This window comes from Lissotriton helveticus, chromosome 3_2 (assembly GCF_964261635.1).
Source record: "Lissotriton helveticus chromosome 3_2, aLisHel1.1, whole genome shotgun sequence".
NCBI lineage: Eukaryota > Metazoa > Chordata > Amphibia > Caudata > Salamandridae > Lissotriton > Lissotriton helveticus.
Genome location: NC_136062.1, coordinates 8,763,929 through 8,782,813, shown reverse-complemented (window position 1 = coordinate 8,782,813; position 18,885 = coordinate 8,763,929). Strand labels below are relative to the sequence as shown.

At 44.0% G+C, this 18,885-nt stretch overlaps 1 protein-coding gene across 3 annotated transcripts in view; it reads right to left on the bottom strand.

Annotated features, from left to right (window-relative positions):
* Positions 1-18,885, bottom strand: part of BNC1 (basonuclin zinc finger protein 1) — a 153,969-nt gene that overhangs the window by 57,939 nt on the left and 77,145 nt on the right. For all 3 annotated transcript variants that reach the window (XM_078684732.1, XM_078684733.1, XM_078684734.1), the window contains exon 2: positions 16,055-16,193. In XM_078684732.1, coding sequence (XP_078540858.1) covers positions 16,055-16,111 — 57 coding nt within the window. In that variant the 5' untranslated portion in view covers positions 16,112-16,193. The remainder of the gene's footprint in view (positions 1-16,054; positions 16,194-18,885) is intronic.

Here is an 18,885-nt window from a genome sequence, read left to right as displayed (position 1 = left end):
GCCTCCATCTGCTGAGATGGGTATGGATTGTGCAATATTGTGCGATTCCGTTGAAGAGTTCTAGCTTTAAGTTGGTTATGTCCAGGATGATTAATTGGTAGCATGTTGTTTAGTTGTTGTAAGGAGGAGTCTACAGACGGAGTGGGAGGTGGAGTTCTCTTAGGTCATCCTGAACAGGGTCTTTTAGCATTAAAAATGTTTTTTTTGCAGGCAGGGTTTGTTCTCAGTGAGTTCTTGGGAGCATGAAGGTGCAGCAAGTATTGGTTTGATAGATCAAGTTTTATTGGGGTATTGACTTACAGACTGTTTTTCATGACTGCATTCAAATGTGTTTAAATTAATTAAAGCATGGAATTAGGAAATTTTCTTGTAAAGAGAAATTTTAATGGGATGCTGTCAATAATCTAAAGTGTAATCTGTTATGTTGCAGATGATCCCAGCCAGTTGAAATCTTGTTATCAAGACAGAAATAGGATCAGTAGGTGGTCAGTCCAGTCTAAAGACATCAGAAAGTGGTACTGAATTATTGTTACGGCTGAAAGGACTATATTGAATGTTCCACTGCTGTGCAAGTAGATTAAGTAATAAGTGATGTGCTCGGAGCTGGTGAGGGTGACAAAGATTTTGGTTATTGTCTTTACGCCCATTTCTCAAGGTATGTTGAAGTCTCAGTGTTGGAAAACGAGGCAGCATCTGTGAGGCCTGCACAAATAACATGACACATTTGTCCTTCACTGGGAACCAAACACCCTAGGGCAGCGCCTGACTCTCAGAGGGTAGCGTTGCAGAGCAGTCTGAGGCTTACTCAAGGGAGGTGGTGTGGGCTAGTAATCGCCGTTTGCAGGTGCGCAAAAATAACACTGAATAATTGATTGTCCAGTCTGTACTTTGCTTTATAAAAGTAAGTACATTTATTAAACACGCACATCACTCAATACTATACACCAATTTACAAATATACATAAGCTGTTGGAATTACTTTGTGACATTGCATAACATCTCCACCCCTCCAGCAGGGAGGGTGGGGTCTAGTACCACCACTCCTATGTATGCACATCATCTTGCCCCCAATGCAATTAGTTGAACCTATCCTGGAGCGAGGGCCCTGCGCACTGGCACCATCCCAATGGCGTCCCCCTCCCATTACTTCAACAAGCATTAAACAGGGATACACCTGCCTTGGTGACACATGACCCTGACCAAGCATCTCCTACTGACCCTAAAGTATATACCTCTACATCTTAAGGGCTAACAGTCTGGGGTATTCACCTAAGCGCAGCAGCAAGACTACATGTTTACGCACACTTTAGAATGACAGTACTCAGCACATTTGGATATCATTAAAAATGCATTGCAATTACAGCCCCTAAAGGCATCACAGATGATCACAGGATTAAGTTGTAAATACCATCAGACACCCTAGCAGGAGTGTCTAGCCACTTAAATCCACCTTGCTTGTGACATCACCTTACACCAGTACTTCACATTGAACATCAGTCCCTCTAAAAGAAATAACCATTAATAAATGCATTTCAGTGCAATTACGCCAGTTCACCTCCAGGGGATGCCCTTCTCGAGACATCTCCAACTCAGCCCTTCAATCTTTGATGCACTTCTCAATGAACCCCCAGCTGTAGAACAAAAGTTCCAGCCTAGGAGATGATGTAATCTTCGCTGAGAGTTGAGGGGTTATTCTTTTTAAATCCTTAAGAAACTTAGGGTGGGGCTTAGCTTTGTGCTGGGGGAGAGACTGCGCTGCTCCAGCAGCTCCCCCCCAGCACCTTTTCACACTCAAGGGTGACTCCTCTCCTCTGGGGGCCACCAAAACGCCAAAAACAATCCATTCCTCAGGCCTTGCAAGGCATCATGCGGCGCTTCAAGCTCCTGCTGCTTTCTGGGGCCTCGGTGGGGGGCCCGGTCCCACCTGGACCCCCGGGTAAGGGTATGCGGCGCAGGGAGCCCACACCCGGCCGCTCCGCGCTTTGGCCGGGGGCCCGGTCCCACTCGGGCCCCTGGCTCCTCCTTCCTTGTTCGGGGCCCCGGTCCCACCCGGGAGACCCCCGCAGGCTCTCCACGTTGGAGGGCAGTCCCCGGGACCTGACCCACCCCGGGGGCCTTTCCTGGACCAGCGGCAGAGCCTCACGCGCTTTGCCGTCAGGGGGCCACAGGTCCAAGGTCGCTCACCTTCTGGGGGCCAGATCTCAGCCCCTGGAGGTCCGATCTGCCCCATTTTCGCATCTTCTTGCTCCTGGCGGCGCCCCCAGCCACTGGGAGCACTCTCCTTCACTCTCTGGGTCTCCAAGAGGGTGCACTCTGCAGGGAGCGGTCTGCACTGGCTCCCTTCGCCAGCCTTTCGCCTGGCTCTCCTCCTGCGCCTTTCTTCTCCCTGCGCAGAGGCCCCTGCTTCTGCGCACCGGTCCTGGGCGCTTCTTCTGGTGCTGTTAGGGGCCTGGGTGACAGTCAGGGGTCTCTCCTTCCAACTGCCCATTGCCAGGCTCCAGCACCTTCCACCTCAGCAGACCACACCCCAGAGAGCTTCTCTTCCTGTGCAAGTACTTTTTAAAAGTTGAGTAGGGGGCTGGCAGAAAGTCTCTGTGGGTCCTATCAAACAGCGACACGTCACTTCCCTGCCCCTGCCCCCTCCTTCTTGTCCAGCCTCTGGGTTTGTTCAAAATGGAGTCCTCCAGTGTCTCTGGCCACATGGCCTCTGAAACCCAACTCCTTCCCCCCTTCACTGCCTTCTCTCCTGGGTGCAAACTGGTGCCTGGCACCCAGTGACAGCTGCTAATGGATGAGCCTGTAGCCCCACCCATCTTCTTCTTTGTGGAGAGGAGGCCTTAGCTTGTGGAAGAAAGGTTATCAATCCATCCAGCTGAGGTCAACCCTCAGCCTGGGTCTGGTCATGGCTGGCTCAGAGAAATATGACAGTTCTGTATGACCCGAAAGCAGTACAAATATGAATTTGGACTCTGCAGAATACGTATTTTCACCTACTCTACAATGAACTTTAGTGCATGTCTGGAATCTGTAGGCTTTGTGGAAGTCATTTTAGCCAAGGGCCCCACATCCCCATTGGGGAATAATGAAGTGAAAACACAGTAAAACGCACTGACTTTCCCTGGCATGTTCCTTCCCAGGGTATAAAGCCTATTCCATGTCACCACCCAATTCTGCAGAAGTCATGCCACACCATTCACTCTGTAGCTGCTCCTGGACTGCGCACGCTAGGAATCTCCCCTGCGCAGCTCCTACACGTGTGCACACGCATGTACACCCGTGTCTGCATGTAACCAGCACGGTGTCCCATACTCCAGCTGCTGCGCAGCGGCCTAGTCAAGCCAGGCGGACACCAGTAAAATCTCCATGTAGTCTCCTTCATTATGAGTTCACTGTGGATGAGTCCCAGATTATGAGTCTCCCCCACAGTAAAAGCTCCATAATTAGGTGCTCAAAAAGCGAAAAATCTGGGCGGCCCTAGTGTCAGAACCACCTTCTAACACTCAGGTAAAAATGCAGTTGATGTGATGGACGTATGTGATGGTTTGGGTCACAGAGTTCAATCAAGCATTTGTTTGTTATCGAAGGAGTATCCATAAGTTAGAAAAAGTGTGTGAGGTTGAAAGTTGGAAGAAGTATGTGAGGAGCTCCACTGACTGAAGTAGAGAATTGGTTTTTAGTGTACAGGGTCATGAGAAAATCTAGATGATGGTAAAGGTAACTCCTATTTTGCGTATGTGATTGAAGCAACGTTTTGCGTGTCATTAGTCAAGGACGTTGTGTTACACCAGGTTTCAATGATCGAGTTTGCATTGCAACTGTAAGAGTGCATGTGGGTGTGCATTAGGGTGGGGAATTGACAGGGAGTGTTGCAGAAAGCAGATGAATATAGCGTACCTGATATGAGAATCACGAGTTCAGATTCTTTGCAGGCCCTAAAAGGCCAAATAGGAAGTTACTCTTTTTTTCTTAAGCTCGGGACTCCCAGTGAGAACACACTGGTAAGCAAAGGACAGGAAAGAGCAAGAGCTATGAATACAACAGTGATTACCTCATTGTCCCCTCCCTTGCTTCTCTTCTTTGCAAAATGAGGCCATCCTACCTCAGCAGACATTCGTAACACAAATTGGTTGAAATAAAAGAACCGTTCCCCCCTCCACTCCTCCTGTTTTTCATCTGTCTTACCTTGTGCATTCATACCGAGCCAGCCATGTGGGGTGCTGCGGCTGCACCAATGTGAGAATATTCTTCTTCAGAACTTATGTTTATGGTTTTTCGTCATGTCGGGCACTGCGGAGCAGGTCTGCTTTCTAGCCAGGAACGCCAGTGGAGGTCTACTTTGCGGTCCGGGATGTTCTCTCTTTTCCGAGCCGGATGAACTGTGTTCAACCAGCTAGCTGTGGCTGCCCTTCCTGGCTACGAAATGTTGCCATTGCTGGATTACGGAAAGAGGAATGCGGAACTCTCCTCCACGCCGGCATGAAACGGCAAAACAAAACAGTAAGGACCTCGTTGAGGGTGAATTTCAATTATTTTTTGCTTTTTAATTTGCATGTAAGCTCTTATTAGTGGAGTTGGGAACCCCGTTTTTAATATGTATGCATTGTAACAGGGGCAGCAAAGCGATTGGTTTCTTTCCAATACAGACACTATTATTTAAGGATGAGATTAATTCGCTTTACCTTTAGCTGCATAGATAGTGAGGAAGCGGACAACAAAAAGTGGGCATGTGTTGTCCTCTTCAGAGGATGATGGTCTTTTTACAGCCAGAAGAAGCAGGTCTATGGAATCTAATGAGCCTCCAGCCTTGATATTTGCTAGGGAGGTCCAAGCTATGACTGAGGCAGCAGTTTCTAGGGCTTAGGATGAAACAGCTAAGTCCAAATCCAAGGAGGAGAAGTAGGCTATTTGGGTTGCTGTTTCCCCATCATTTGATTCCTCGGTCTCAGAGTCTGATACCCCTTCGACATCAACAGGAAAATATGTGCAGCAAAAGTACCACCAGATATTCTGTAGTACATTAGGCAGAACTTCACTTTCTCTCCATTTCCAGCTCAAGAAACAGCAGAGGGAATATTTGCTAAATATGTTAAGCCACCAGTTGTCACCATGCCATTTCATAGGAGGATTAAGGATTTAATCACAGGAGAGTGGCAAGAGCTGGGTCATTCTACAGTGCCAACGTTTTTACAACAGCTGTACTCTTTAGGGGAGAAGGAGGACTCCCTTCCGCATAATGTTAAAGTGGATGCCTTCTTGGCCAGTCTAATAGGAGATCTGCCATAAATCCAGAGGACTGTTCACCTCCTGATGCTACTGGAAAGAAGGTGAAGGAGCTTTGAAGAAAGCTTTTGCAGCAGAGAATCTGGCATTAAAGGCTGGGATCTATTCAGCCTATGCAGCTCAATCACTGGTTTCAGACTTTGAGAGGTGGGCCACAGCAATTCAGGAGGAATCTGACGGTTCAAAGTTGTTGGTGGATATGGAGCAAGTGGCAACATTTTTAGAAGATGTATCTTCAGGCTTCTGCAACGGCTACAGGGTCAGTGGTAATGGCGAGAAGAAATTGGAGGATGAGGGATTAGTGAGCAGGCTTTTCAGAAAAATTGCCTTTGCTTAAAATTCACTTTGAAGGAAAAATGCTGATCAGTGAACAATTAAATAGGATTACTAAGGCTTTCAAAGATCAGAAGAATTCCATGCCTTATAAAGGGAAATCTTCATCCACTTAAAACTGTTGGGGCAATTCTTCCTATCGCTCAACCAAAAAGGATTCAAAGCCCTACGCTGAGCAATGGAGAAAATTGCAGTCAAAGAAATCGCCATCCACTATGGTGTCCAAGGCGCAACAAGTGCCCCATAAACAGAAGTCCTGACAACTATTGGAAACAGAGGCCACCTATCCAGTAGGAGGCAGACTTTCATATTTTCTTTAGGTTTGGGAAAAAGATGTGTTGCATCAATAGGCATTGAGTATTGTCAAAAATGGTTATCATATGGACTTTGTCCGTCTGCTGCCTGAATTGGGCATCATCTGTAATTCCAGTATCATGGATATAGTACAAAGCCAAGCTCTGTGAAGGGGATTCTTCTTCTACTTCTTTTGTAGAAGAGGGGAATTGTTCAAGTTCCATTTCAGATCAAGGTGAAGGAACCTATTCCATTTAGTTCCTAGTACAAAAAGCTTCTAGAAACTACAGGCCAATTCTAGATCTTAAAAAAAGAATGCATGGGTCAGAACAGTGCACTCCAAAATGGTCACTTCACAATCCATAATGCCAATGGTAAATGTCAAGAACTTTATGAGATCCCTATATCTTCAGGAAAACTATGTGCACATTCCTATGGCAAAAGAGGATCAAAGGTTTCTGTGGTTCGTTGTAGGCGACCATTGTTAGGCCGGACAGCCTTGTGAGGGTCTTCCAAAACCTTCTTTGCCTGTCTCCCTCCATTTTCTGTACCCATTTTTGCTGGCTCTAGGACTCTGCGCACATTAGAGCCGCTAATCAGTACTAAAGTGCTTGTGCTCTCTCTCCTAAAACATGGTAACACTGAATCGTACCAAATTGGCATGTTTAATTTACTTTTAAGTCCCTAGAAACATGCACTACAGGTGACCAGAGCCTGTCTGTACATTACATTCTACTAGTGGGCCCACAGCACTGCTACTAGTGGGCCCACAGCACAGCACTGATTGTGTTGCCCATGAATGTAGCCCCCTAACCATGTGTCAGGCCTGCCATGGCAGGGCTTGAGCATGCAGTTTGCGGTCACTGTGACTTGGCAGGTAAAACTACTTAGCAAGCCCTGAACTCTCCCTTATATTACATACAAGTCACCCCTTAGGACAGCCCTTAGAAACTCAGAGGGCAGGGTACTACGTAAGAAAATGGAAGGACATCTGCTTGTATGCTTTACATGTCCTGGTAGTGAACAACAGCCAATTTCGTTTTTTCACTATGGTGAGGCCTACTCCCTTCATAGACTGGGAATTTCCTTTTCAAGTGGCAATTCCTGATCCAAGGCGAGTAGCTTTACCTTGTTTGGTATGGGTGGAATAGTGGTGATCAATGCACTTTGCTAGTAAGGTTGGATTTAACACTACTAGTGCAGAAATGCCACTTTCAGACAGTAGGCATTTTTCTGCTCTTAACTTTATTTAATGTGACCTCCAGCCTGTCTCTAATACAAGTGTGGCAGGGTATGCTCAGACGCGAGTCCCTTGCTCACTTTGCCACTGGATTCAAGCAAGCCGGGCTGAAGACGGCTGGAATGCCAGAAACCGGTCCTCGGAAGCTTGTTTCCGGTCCAGGGAAGGCATGGCTTGGCAGTTCGGACTGGACTGTTCCCATGAGGCACAGGGTCAGACTGATTTGCATATAGCCATGTCTGAACTGGGGGTGGCAGAGTGGGCTAAAGAACGGTGATGGATCAAACCCAGATCTTTTGACTGGGTGTGAGTGTTTGATTGGTTCAGATGCTCCGTCCATCACCACTCCCTTTTGTACCACTTTGGCCGCCACAAGTGTGGCAGGGTATGCTCAGACGTGAGTCTCTTGCTCACTTTGCCACTGGATTCAAGCAAGCTGGGCTGAAGACGGCTGGAATGCCAGAAACCGGTCCTCTGAAGCTTGTTTCCGGTCCAGGGAAGGCATGGCTTGGCAGTTCGGGCTGGACTGTTCCCATGAGGCACAGGGTCAGACTGATTTGCATATAGCCATGTCTGAACTGGGGTGGCAGAGTGGGCTAAAGAACGGTGATGGATCAAACCCAGATCTTTTGACTGGGTGTGAGTGTTTGATTGGTTCAGATGCTCGTCCATCACCGCCCCCTTTTGTACCGCTTCGGCCGCCTCAAGTGTGGCAGGATATGCTCAGACGTGAGTCCCTTGCTCGCTTTGCCACTGGATTCAAGCAAGCCGGGCTGAAGACGGCTGGAATGCCAGAAACCGGTCCTCGGAAGCTTGTTTCCGGTCCAGGGAAGGCATGGCTTGGCAGTTCGGGCTGGACTGTTCCCATGAGGCACAGGTTCAGACTGATTTGCATATAGCCATGTCTGAACTGGGGTGGCAGAGTGGGCTAAAGAACGGTGATGGATCAAACCCAGATCTTTTGACTGGGTGTGAGTGTTTGATTGGTTCAGATGCTCCGTCCATCACCACCCCCTTTTGTACCTGTCTCCAATACCCATCAGGATGGAGTGACATATCCCATTCATGCATGATATCAAGGGAGTAATGACCTGACCCCACTCAAATGGCTGGTGATCCCCTCAGATAACCTGGCAGACAGGACTGGCTTGAAAGGGGAACTTGTGCACTACAACTACTCTTTGAAGTTTTCCCCACAAAGGCACATTTGGGTATAAATACTGGATCTCTGACCCTCCCAAGTCAGACACTTCTGAATCTTAAACTGAACCTCAGTCAGCGGACTGAGGTGCTGCTCAACTGACTCAACGGGACTGCTTTTCTGGAAGCACTGCTTTCCTGCTTGTTGCCCTGCTGCCTGCTGCTCCAGGACACTGCTGGGAGGAGAGCTGGACTCTGCCTTCCCTCCAAAGTGATGCTCAAGGGCTTGTCAGCTTGCCTCCTGTTTCTGAAGTCTCAGGGACAAAAAAGACTTCTTGCAGTTCTGCTGGGCTCTGCCTTCTGTGAGCCCAACTCTAGCCTTAGGTGTCCCCCTCAAGTTCTGAGCCTCAGAAGTGGGTTCTGCAGCAGAGTTTCTGCTAACTCCAACATGAAACATTGTGAAGCCTCAAAAAGCCTCACAGCACAGCTGACAGCTCTCGGAACGGACGCCAGATGACGCGAAGACTCCCAAAGCCTCGCCGCACAGCCTCTCGGAACAGACGCGGGATGGCGCAACGCCTTGCTGCGCAGACTGCACCACAGGATCAAAGTTACTATGTTAGCAGGCCTAAGTGGGTCCCTGTAGCCGGCCTGTGCTCCTTCGCGGTTGGTCTGAACTTTGATTTGCACTGATACCTTGCGACCAGAAGTAACCTTTTCAGTGTTACCTGCTTCTAAGCGGTTCATTGCATTTATTTCTACAAAATTCAATATCTCTATTTCTACTTGATGGATTTTGATCGTTTTGGTCTTGTTTTACTCAGATACATATTCTCTAGGTTTCTAAACTGTTGTGGAGTCTTTTTGTGGTGTATTAACTGTGTCGTTGTATGGGTTATTGCACAAATACTTTACACATGAACTTCTAAGTTAAGCCTGCCTGCTCTGCGCCAAGCTGGAGCACAGTATAATTTGTGATTGTGTTGTGACTTACCCAGACTAGGATTGTGGTCCCTAGTTGGACAGGGTGCCTTTGTCTGTCAACTAAAGACCCAATTTCTAACAGCCATCATTTTCAATTTGCAGTATTGCAATTTGGGCTGATGTAAGCCCCAAGAGTTTTTACAAAAGCTTTGGCTTCACTGGTGGCTTTAGTTCACCGTCAAGGGATATTCCTTCATTCGCACCTGGACAACTGGTTGATTCATGCTCCATTCAAAAAGCTGGCCCAAAGATACACATGGGTGGTACTTTCCATTTGACAAAGGCCTGTTTTCTTAGAAGTCTGGGAAAATATAACCTAATGCCAGCACAGGACCGACAGTTGATCGGGGCAAGATTCTGTATCTATATGGGTTTAGTCACCTTGCCTAACAAAGATTCAGTCTCCCATTTCGAATCTTCTAACTCCGGCGAGTTAGAGGGCTTCCAGCTGGCTACAGGTCAAAGTGTATTTGGCACCAACAGTGTTTCTGGTTCCTTGACCATGTTCCAATTACACAAACTAATGGATCACATGTTAACACACTGGTCTCACATTTCATAGCCTCAGACTCATCAGATTCCTCTTTCTCCCCTGGTATGGGTGGATTTGAACTGGTGGCTACAGATGAAGCATGATCTAAGAGGAATCTCTCTCCCTTCCAGCACCCATAATTATCAAACAGATGACATTTTTTCAGGGTGGGGGCAATGTATGAGGGTGCGACAAATCAAGGAATCTTGGTATTTTTCCCAGAGCAGGAGGCCCTCAAATTGGAGAGAGCTGGAAGCAGTACGGGTAGCACCAAGAACCTTTTCTCTGCATCCAAAGGAAGCGGTTGTGCTAACTGGAACAGTCAATGTGAAAGCCATAGTTTATGTCAAAAGACAGGGGGGAACAAAATCGCAATGTCTGGCAAAGATTGCGAGCAGACTACTTCATTGGGTAGAGTCCTGATTGATGTGCATCTCCAAGATCCATATCCAGGGAACAGCCAATGCTCTGGTGGACCATCTGATTACATCACAGGATATAGATGGAGATATCATGCAGATGGGGGAATCCGGTAATAGATCTTTGTGCAACCTTTCTCAACACCACAGCGACGAGCGTTTGTTCAAGGATCACGGAGGGTCAGGATTTGGCTGTGGGCGCTCGCTCATGCAAGTGGCTTGAAAGTCTTCTCTATGCTTTCCCCCTTCTCTCTCATCTCCGGATTTCTACTAAAGAGTGAGGAGGAAGCGAGATTTCAGTATTCTGAAAGGCCCAGCATGGCCCGCTCCTCTTGGTATCCTTTCCTAGTGGGAATGAGGCAGACCGAGAAATGAAGATTACCTCTGAATCCCTCCCCGCTTCAACTCTGTGTTACAACAGTAAGCCCTATTCAGGATGAAATTAGCAGCTTGGATTTTGAATGGTTAGGGTTACTGTATAAAGGGGTTCCTGCAAGTTTGACTGATACTCTAGAAGCTTCTAGACGATCTTCAACTATTAGATAATATTTAAGACACTGACGTTCCTTCAGTAAGTGGTGTCAGTCCAGCTTCTTCAGCTTTGTTTGATTTTATGGTTTTTCTTCAGGATGGTGCCTTTCACTGGTTTTAAAGGTGGATACCCTAAAGCTTCAGAGAGCAGCGACTACAGCTTTACAAAGCTCTTGAAATAATCTATCAGATGAGGAAGGTTTAGTTGGTTGGCATTTCAAGGGCCTAAGTAATGTTCTTCCTTCGCCTAAGAAACACTACCATTCATGGGATCTGTCCCTAGTTTTAGAAGCTTTGATGGGTCCTGCTTTTGAACTATGGAGTCCATAGAAGTCAGGAACTTGACTTTTAGGACTTTCTTTTTATTAGCTGTGATCTCAGCTAGGCATTTGGGAGAATTGGGAGCTTTATCTTTTAAGCATCCTTAATGTAAGGTCTTTGGAGAAAGAATTATTTTGAAACCTCGTTGTCCTTCATTCCCAAGGTTAATGCTCCCTTTCACATGGATCATGAGTTGATATTACCATCATTTTTTTATTCCCGTGCCTTTGAAGAGGAGTTAGTCATCATTTAGATGTCGAAAGGGCTCTTCTGATATATTTTGACAGGGTGGATTTAATTAAAGCTTCTCATTCATTATTTGTGAAGTTTAGACCAGTCGGTGGATTAGGTCTTTGACATCTTTGTCTTACGAGGTGGCAGGTAATGGCATCACCTTTAGGTTCCAGGGCAGGTCTATCAGATCTATGCCAACCTCATGGGCGGAGATACAGGAGGCTTTCATAGCTGAAATCTGTAGGACAGCCACCTGGTCGTCCCCTTACAGTTTTGCCTCTCGCTATAGAATCGTGCAGGAAATGGACCATCCTGATCTATTTGGTACCAGAGTTTGGGCCACAATGAAGTGGCCCTTTGTTTCTTTGATATGTATTCAATAAACATGGGTTTTCTCGCATTAACTCATTGGTTGTCCTGTTGTTGCTTTGTAAATCTTATTTTGAAATGAAGGGAAGCGAGGGAGGGGACAATGAGGTAATGCCCCAAACTCTTACCGGTAAGTGTATTACTCGGAGTCCCCTTCCCTTACTTCTATTCACTAGATCCCTGCCCTACCTCCCAATCGCTTTAGGTCAGCCAAACATTTGGGCTGTGTCAGAGCTTGTAATCCAAACAGGAAAAGTGGAGGGTCCTCTCATTTCAACCAACATGTGGTATGAATGTCTGGTGAGGTGGGATGGCCTCATTTTGTAATGAATATAAGCGAGGCAAGAGGACTCAGATTAATGCAATTACCAGTAAGTAATCATGGCATTAGTTACGTTTGAGCGCTAGTCATGGTTTCTACGATGGTCCTCTGTTGCACGGCCCTGTTTAAAGATCCAGCAAGTTTATTGCCTGATGTAACGCGAGATAAGTTTGTTGAGTTGGGCTAGAAGGCTGAGCTTTGTACTGATTTGCTCTAGGTGGGTGACCTAATCATTTGCTCAGTACGTTCTGTCACTAATGGCAGAAAATACTATTAATTTGCTAGACACAGCCGTGCAATAACATTTTATTTTAAGTCCCCATTTAAAACATGCTTATTTGGTCAAATGAGATCAAGAGGAAACAGGTCGACGAACTGATGACCTGAAGTCTAGTGAGGTGAAATTCTGACCAAACAAATACTCAAAACAAAGAAGACAGATTTTCAGGCTCACCCAGCAGCAACATACGTCTTTCTAACAATCAAAAATACAATGAAATAAGTTGATGGTTCTTTGCATATCTCGTATACATAAATCTTACAACTGAAAACGATATAAATTTTTTAGGTATTCTAAGCAATCTAATTCAATCTAATTCATGACTAACACTGCCCGAGTTTATGGGTTTTCCTACTTACGAACCCCTAGTATGTTCTGCTCTTTTTATTTTATATAAGACATCACTCTTGATCAGCATTGACAGTCGCGTTTTAATTTGCTAAAGCTAGCAGGTGATAGAGAGTAAAGATTTGTAACTGGGTGGCTGTCCATTTAATTGTCTCTCAACACTTGATCATTTTCAAAAAACAAGTGGTTACATTCGCACAGAACTGAAACTGACTTTACACAATAATCGTGTCAAATGTTTCTTCAGCAGAAAAACAAGCGGACCGGAACGTCAATAAATACGAAACTTTCCTTTGCATTTTCTTTTTTTATATTAACTGCATTCAGAGTATGTAAATGTAAACGGTTGCATCTACTGACAGGTAAATGAAATGCACAGCTACGAGCTAAGGGCCAGATGTACAACGGATTTTACTGGTCGCTAAAAACCCATAGGGACCCTATGTGCCAACCCTATTTTGCGAGTCTGCAACCTATTACAGACTCGCAAAATAGGGTTTGTGAGTCGCTATTATGAACGTGTGTGTAAAGGGCATCCATTCCTAACAGTGAGTCGCACTGGTATGTATGAAGGTTTTGCGACCAGGATTGTGTTTGCAAAACATTGGCAGATAACCACGAATTTCATATTGGTGACAAGCCATTCAAGCAATTGCGAATGAGGGTGCCAACATTTTTTCAAACCAGGCGGGGGTCCCATGGACCACTGCCGACTGTAAAAAAAAAAAAAAAAAAAAAATTGAGTTATCCTGTTTTTTTTTTATTTCCATTTTTTATTGAGCAGAATAGAAAAATAGAAGTTAAAACAGCCATAAATAAGCAGATATATACAACTGAATACAATGAATGCTATGCAATAGATAAAATCATAAAATCGCCAGTTTTTTATATTAACGTGTAAATGATCCAATCATCAAAATTGAAGTGCATTTAGTAATATACTACCGACTCAGCAAGCTTATTTTCAACATTAGCAGGGGTCCTCACCTAAATCATATATATTGAAAAGGGGGCCATACTCCCCCCAAAAAAACAAAAAAAAGTGCAAATGCAGATTCAATTGAGGTCCGAGAAATACAATTATACAGAGAGAGTTGATATGGGTCCTAGAGTGCAAATTCAAATACTTTACAATACATTCCTTCAAAAGAGGCGTACAAACGTCTTGAAGACTAATACTTGAGATAAAGATACAAGTACAAATGAAAAACATCACCTATATAATAATACTTAAGAGAGAGCAACTTTTCTCTTCAGCTGAAGTGTGCAAGAGAATAGAATTGCTGGAGTAAAATTAAACTGACAATACCACAAACATAATAAAATTAACAATGCAGATTCCTTTCCATTTGATCAAAAAGTTTCCACAAAGAGACACATTTTTTGACGGCTCCAACCCTTTTCGCATATACTTCTTCGTATGCTTTAACTCATTTCATTTTTTTATACCATTCAAAAAAGGTTGGACTTTTTGTTGACTTCCAGTTCCCCCCCTTTTGTTATAACCTGGTTTGGGCTTTGTTTTAATAATACGGTTTGTCAGTCGCTATTAGGAAGGTGTGTGTAAAGGGCATCCATTTCTAACAGTGAGTTGCAATGGTATGTATGAAGGTTTTGCGACCAGGAATGTGGTTTCAAAATATTAGCAGATAACCACGAATTTCATATTGGTGACAAGCCATTCAAAGCCATTGCGAATGGAGGTGCCAACATTTTTTCAAACCAGGTGGGGGTCTCATGGACCACTGCCCAATGTAAAAAAAATAAGAAAAATTGAAAGTTATCCTGTTTCCTTTTAATGAAAACAGGCTGTATTTAAAAAAAACTGCTTTATTTAAAAAGCAGTCAAAGACATGGTGGTCAACTGACTAACAGGCCACTGTAGGAAAGTCAAGGAAGGACACGAAGTAAGTTGAGATCAGAGACGGAGTTTATTAGGTGCTCACGTCTTAAGGTTCAGGCTAGTAATGCCAGTTCAACAGATGTGGTACAATGATAACATTCTCGATGTTTCAAAAGATAACAAGTTGGTACAACAACACGAGCTTGTCACGAGCAGCCAGACATGCCTGAACGCTCGTGACAGCTCGAGTCAACAAGAATACATTCCCAACAGCCACCATCCCTGCAAGTGCCAGCCATTCCCAATGGGTTGCAAACTGCATCCTGCCACATAAATATTAATGAGGCAGGCCCTTTGCGACCTATATGGGAATCGCAAACAGTGTCTTAGACACTGTTGTACATCAGATTTTACGGCTCGCTAAAAATCGCTCTTTGCGAGTTGCAAAACCTGGCGGACGTACATGTGGCCCTAAATGCATTATTTGTTTTGCAGACCAAGACCTTAGTAAAGTTGATCGGGCTCCAGTGACATGTCCCTGTTGTGTTTACTAACAAGTCATAACAAATAAGAAATATATAAATATATCAGATTTATAAAGAGAGAGAACTATATTAAAATAATTACATTAGCAAATGTATTATTACGAAATGTTGCCTTTAAATCCAGTTAGCACACCAAAACTATTAAAAGGGATTTAAGGCAGGCAGCAAACAAATGGTATGGAAACCACGGCATGGTGTTAAACCACTGATGGAGTGGTTGGTAAATGTATATACGGTTTTGGCAAGTTACTAAGATCTCCTGGTAAAAAAAAACACATTTTCTGGAGCTTAAAAGAGTATTCATCTTCAACGTATTTCAGGTCACTGGGATGAGGGTTGAAGTGCTCCACTGCCATTAATGGACACTATATTACACTCAGAGAGGAAAACAAACACCACCCCAATGAAATTAGAATTATAACTAGACTTTGTACGACAATGTTAGAAAGAACTTAAATACAGAAAATAAGATGGCTATAACAGAACACTGTTCCAAATGCACCTACAACTGTATTGGGCCACAAGATACTATGGAGCTCATTAGGAGCCCCCTGGTATTTTGGGGCAATAATACTGCACGGGTAAATACGGATATCACAGGGTGTGGTATTAAGGTGTGGTATTAAGGTGTGGTATTTCCCAGGTTCAGACCACCAGCAGTGTTTAAGTAGGAGAAAACAATTCCGGAATGAAGCAAATCTGTAGTACATGTGAAAACTCCTGTTCATGTCTGAATCTGGATTTCCGGGGTTCTCATAATGAGACCTTAAACAGAAGAGCATATATAAATTACCTTAGATCGAATATCTTCTCTTAATATGGTCTGTAAGCTCTTCCCTAATACACAGTGATTAAGTTACTGTACATGAAGGAGTAATTAAACCGAGATATATATTTCATTTTGTAGGCTGTTTAATTAAGAAAAGCCCAAGCAGTTTCAAGTTATAATGCAATTTAGTATTTTGTCTAAGAGCCTATATCTTGACACAAGTCCACATAGAAACATTGCTGTTAAGATTTGTGATACGTGCTTGCTTACCTGAGTGTCCATCTTATGATGGTTTGAGGAAAATGAAGCTTCTTCCAGTGAAGCCATGTTTTTACAGCGAGAACACAACGGCTGGCTTCTGCTTTCTCCTGGCGGATGCAAATGTTCATCATGTCCACCGTGTCTTCAACTATTTGTATTGATGTAAAAATTAGGATCATAGTTAATGATGGCGAATAAGACCTTACGTTCACAATTTATTGACTTTTTTTCTAAATTATTATATTTAAACGTCCTAAATGATTTGAATTCATTAAATTGTGAATAAGAGTTTTATTGAATTTATGGTGAAAGCTAAAACAAACATGTCATAGACAACAACTTATTTGTATAAGGAAGTCTTTCACAACAACTTATTTGTATAAGGAAGTCTTTCACAACAACTTATTTGTATAAGGAAATCTTTTAATCTTATTTTGTTAGAGGAAATCGAGCAGTCTTTGAGAAGGTAAATATTTTACAATATCGTCTTTACAAGTTCTCTCATTCAAAAGCCACCCCAATACATACAACCACAAACATATCCCCTCATGTCACCTAAAAGTGTTTTGCTGAAGAATGAAGCTTTGTCCACAATGCTTTTTTAAAACTAAATTAAGCAAAACGGTTTAATCTTTGTCTTAGATACATTTAACTCCTTCCATAGCATCGAACATTGAATGCCTGGCTATTCTGTAGACTTCATCTGTGAAAGCGACTTAATTTATTTCATTCTCTAGAGCTGTTAAGTAGCAAATGTTAGTGTCAATCACCTAATGAAAATCAATACAACATCTATGATAGAATGAAAATCTGGGCTGGAGGGGCCACACTTCTGTAACCGAAAAGTTGTACACTGTTGTCAACATTAGGGCTCAAATAACTAATCAATCTCACTAGGTTTAACTCAACGAAAGTGTAGCAATACGATTCCTCTTCCCTCTTTTGTTATTTTCCAAACCAGGCATGAATAGGATAATGTTAAAAGAAACATTTAGTAAGCTCCCTATTTCAATTCGACAGTTATCTTTTGTCATCATGAGACATATCATAACAATGACAAACTGTGCCTTGTGGGGAAACCTTAACTAAGTCAAGCACTAACAAAACCAATAAGTAAAAAAACCAAAAAACAATTAGGTCGGTATTAAGCTGAAAACTCTTCTTCACAGTTTGGTGAGAAATAGGTGAAAGGTGCAAAAGAAAAAGTTTGCTTGCGATGTTGTCGATTGGTGAGTAGGTAAATGCAATAGTAGTCAATGGGTGGATGAATGTAAGCACAAGTACAAGGATAAGTGACTGCACGCCAAAACTCACAAATCAGTGAAGAGACGCCATAATTTATGAGCCAGACATTACAGCTTTGCTAATACTGACTTATCTTGAAATCTATCTCAGATTTGAATGGACACTGCATTGATCAAGTCCCATTTTGGAGAAATACATTCAGTAATGAAGTTTCTAGAAATCGGTGCCAATGGATCTAAAGTGTTTACTATCAGAGATGCCAAAAGTATTGCATTGATGTCTAGGGTGTAAGGGAAAGGATATTAAGCCCGGAATATCATGTTGTATTAGTAAATTGAAAACAGAAGCGATTCTAAAGTGATTATGGCCAATAGCCTATGCAAATAGTATTATTGCAAAGTAATTAATGAATAAGCATTACCCCTCATAAGATTTTATACATTTAAGGATTTTAGAAAGTACAACAGTCAGTTCATTGTGCTTGTGCATTTCATTTATGAATTACATGTGTGTGATTAATGGGGGTGAAGGATGCAGCTCATTCCTATAAAGGTTTAGAATTATGCTCAGAAACGCATATTTTTATGAACTTTTAGTTATGTTCAGACAAGAAGATAAAAGACTCAGGCTTGTTCATTTATCAGTATTTTATTTTAGTGTCAGGAATGTTTATTGGTTAGAAAAACACGGAGCTTACAATCATAAGAATTCAATCTGGATTTTAACAGTACACGGAAAGTGAAAACAAAGCAGTATGCATCCACCACTATTACAGACATAACTCCATTAAACCAGGGCCGGCCCTAGGCATGTGCAAAGTGTTCACCTGCACAGGGCCGCCAAACCCCAGGGGCCGCCACGACGAGGATCGGATCAAAAGGATCAATGATACATCGTGGCACTGGCAGCCCCCTGGCAGGATTTGGCAGCCTCCGGCTCCGACCCCGGCTTCCAATACTAAGTTCAGACAGTCACAGTTCCAAGCCCTGACACAGTGAGTCACCCCCCCTCATCCCTTTAACTTCCCTGGCCTCTGGCTCCGAGTCCGCACCGACCTCGTTCCTGATTGGGCAGCAGGGGCGCCGGGGTGTTTCAAATCATCATGACTGTCACCCGGCTGGCTGGCACAGATGCCGGAAGCCAGGATAGAGTGATCTGCGGCAGCGCGCAGACTCAACCTAACCTGCTGCTTGACTTCCCCGCGTGCGTAACTAACTTGTGGGACTGGTGGCGTATGACTCTCTCTGCACAGCCCAGCCATTTGGTGGTCGTCGACGTCAGAGTCGGACAAAAGCTGAGCGGCCCCTGAGCTGAGACTGAGAATGAAGTGACGAAGTGTGAACGCACCTGTCGGGTAAGGGCAGAATAGATCCATTCTCTCAGATAATTGATAATGATATTTCTGCACACTGTTTGTGGCACTGACTGACTATCGCGACGCGTCATGGCAAGCAAACGAGTCATATTATGAAGATAGGTAGCCGGGCGTGAGTGTAGCTGTTAATGCTTGAGGTCGGAGGGGCGAATTTACTGCAGCCGGGAGTTTTGCCGCATCGAGGTAGGCCGCCCGCTGTCTGTCTTCCAGTGGCAGCGCC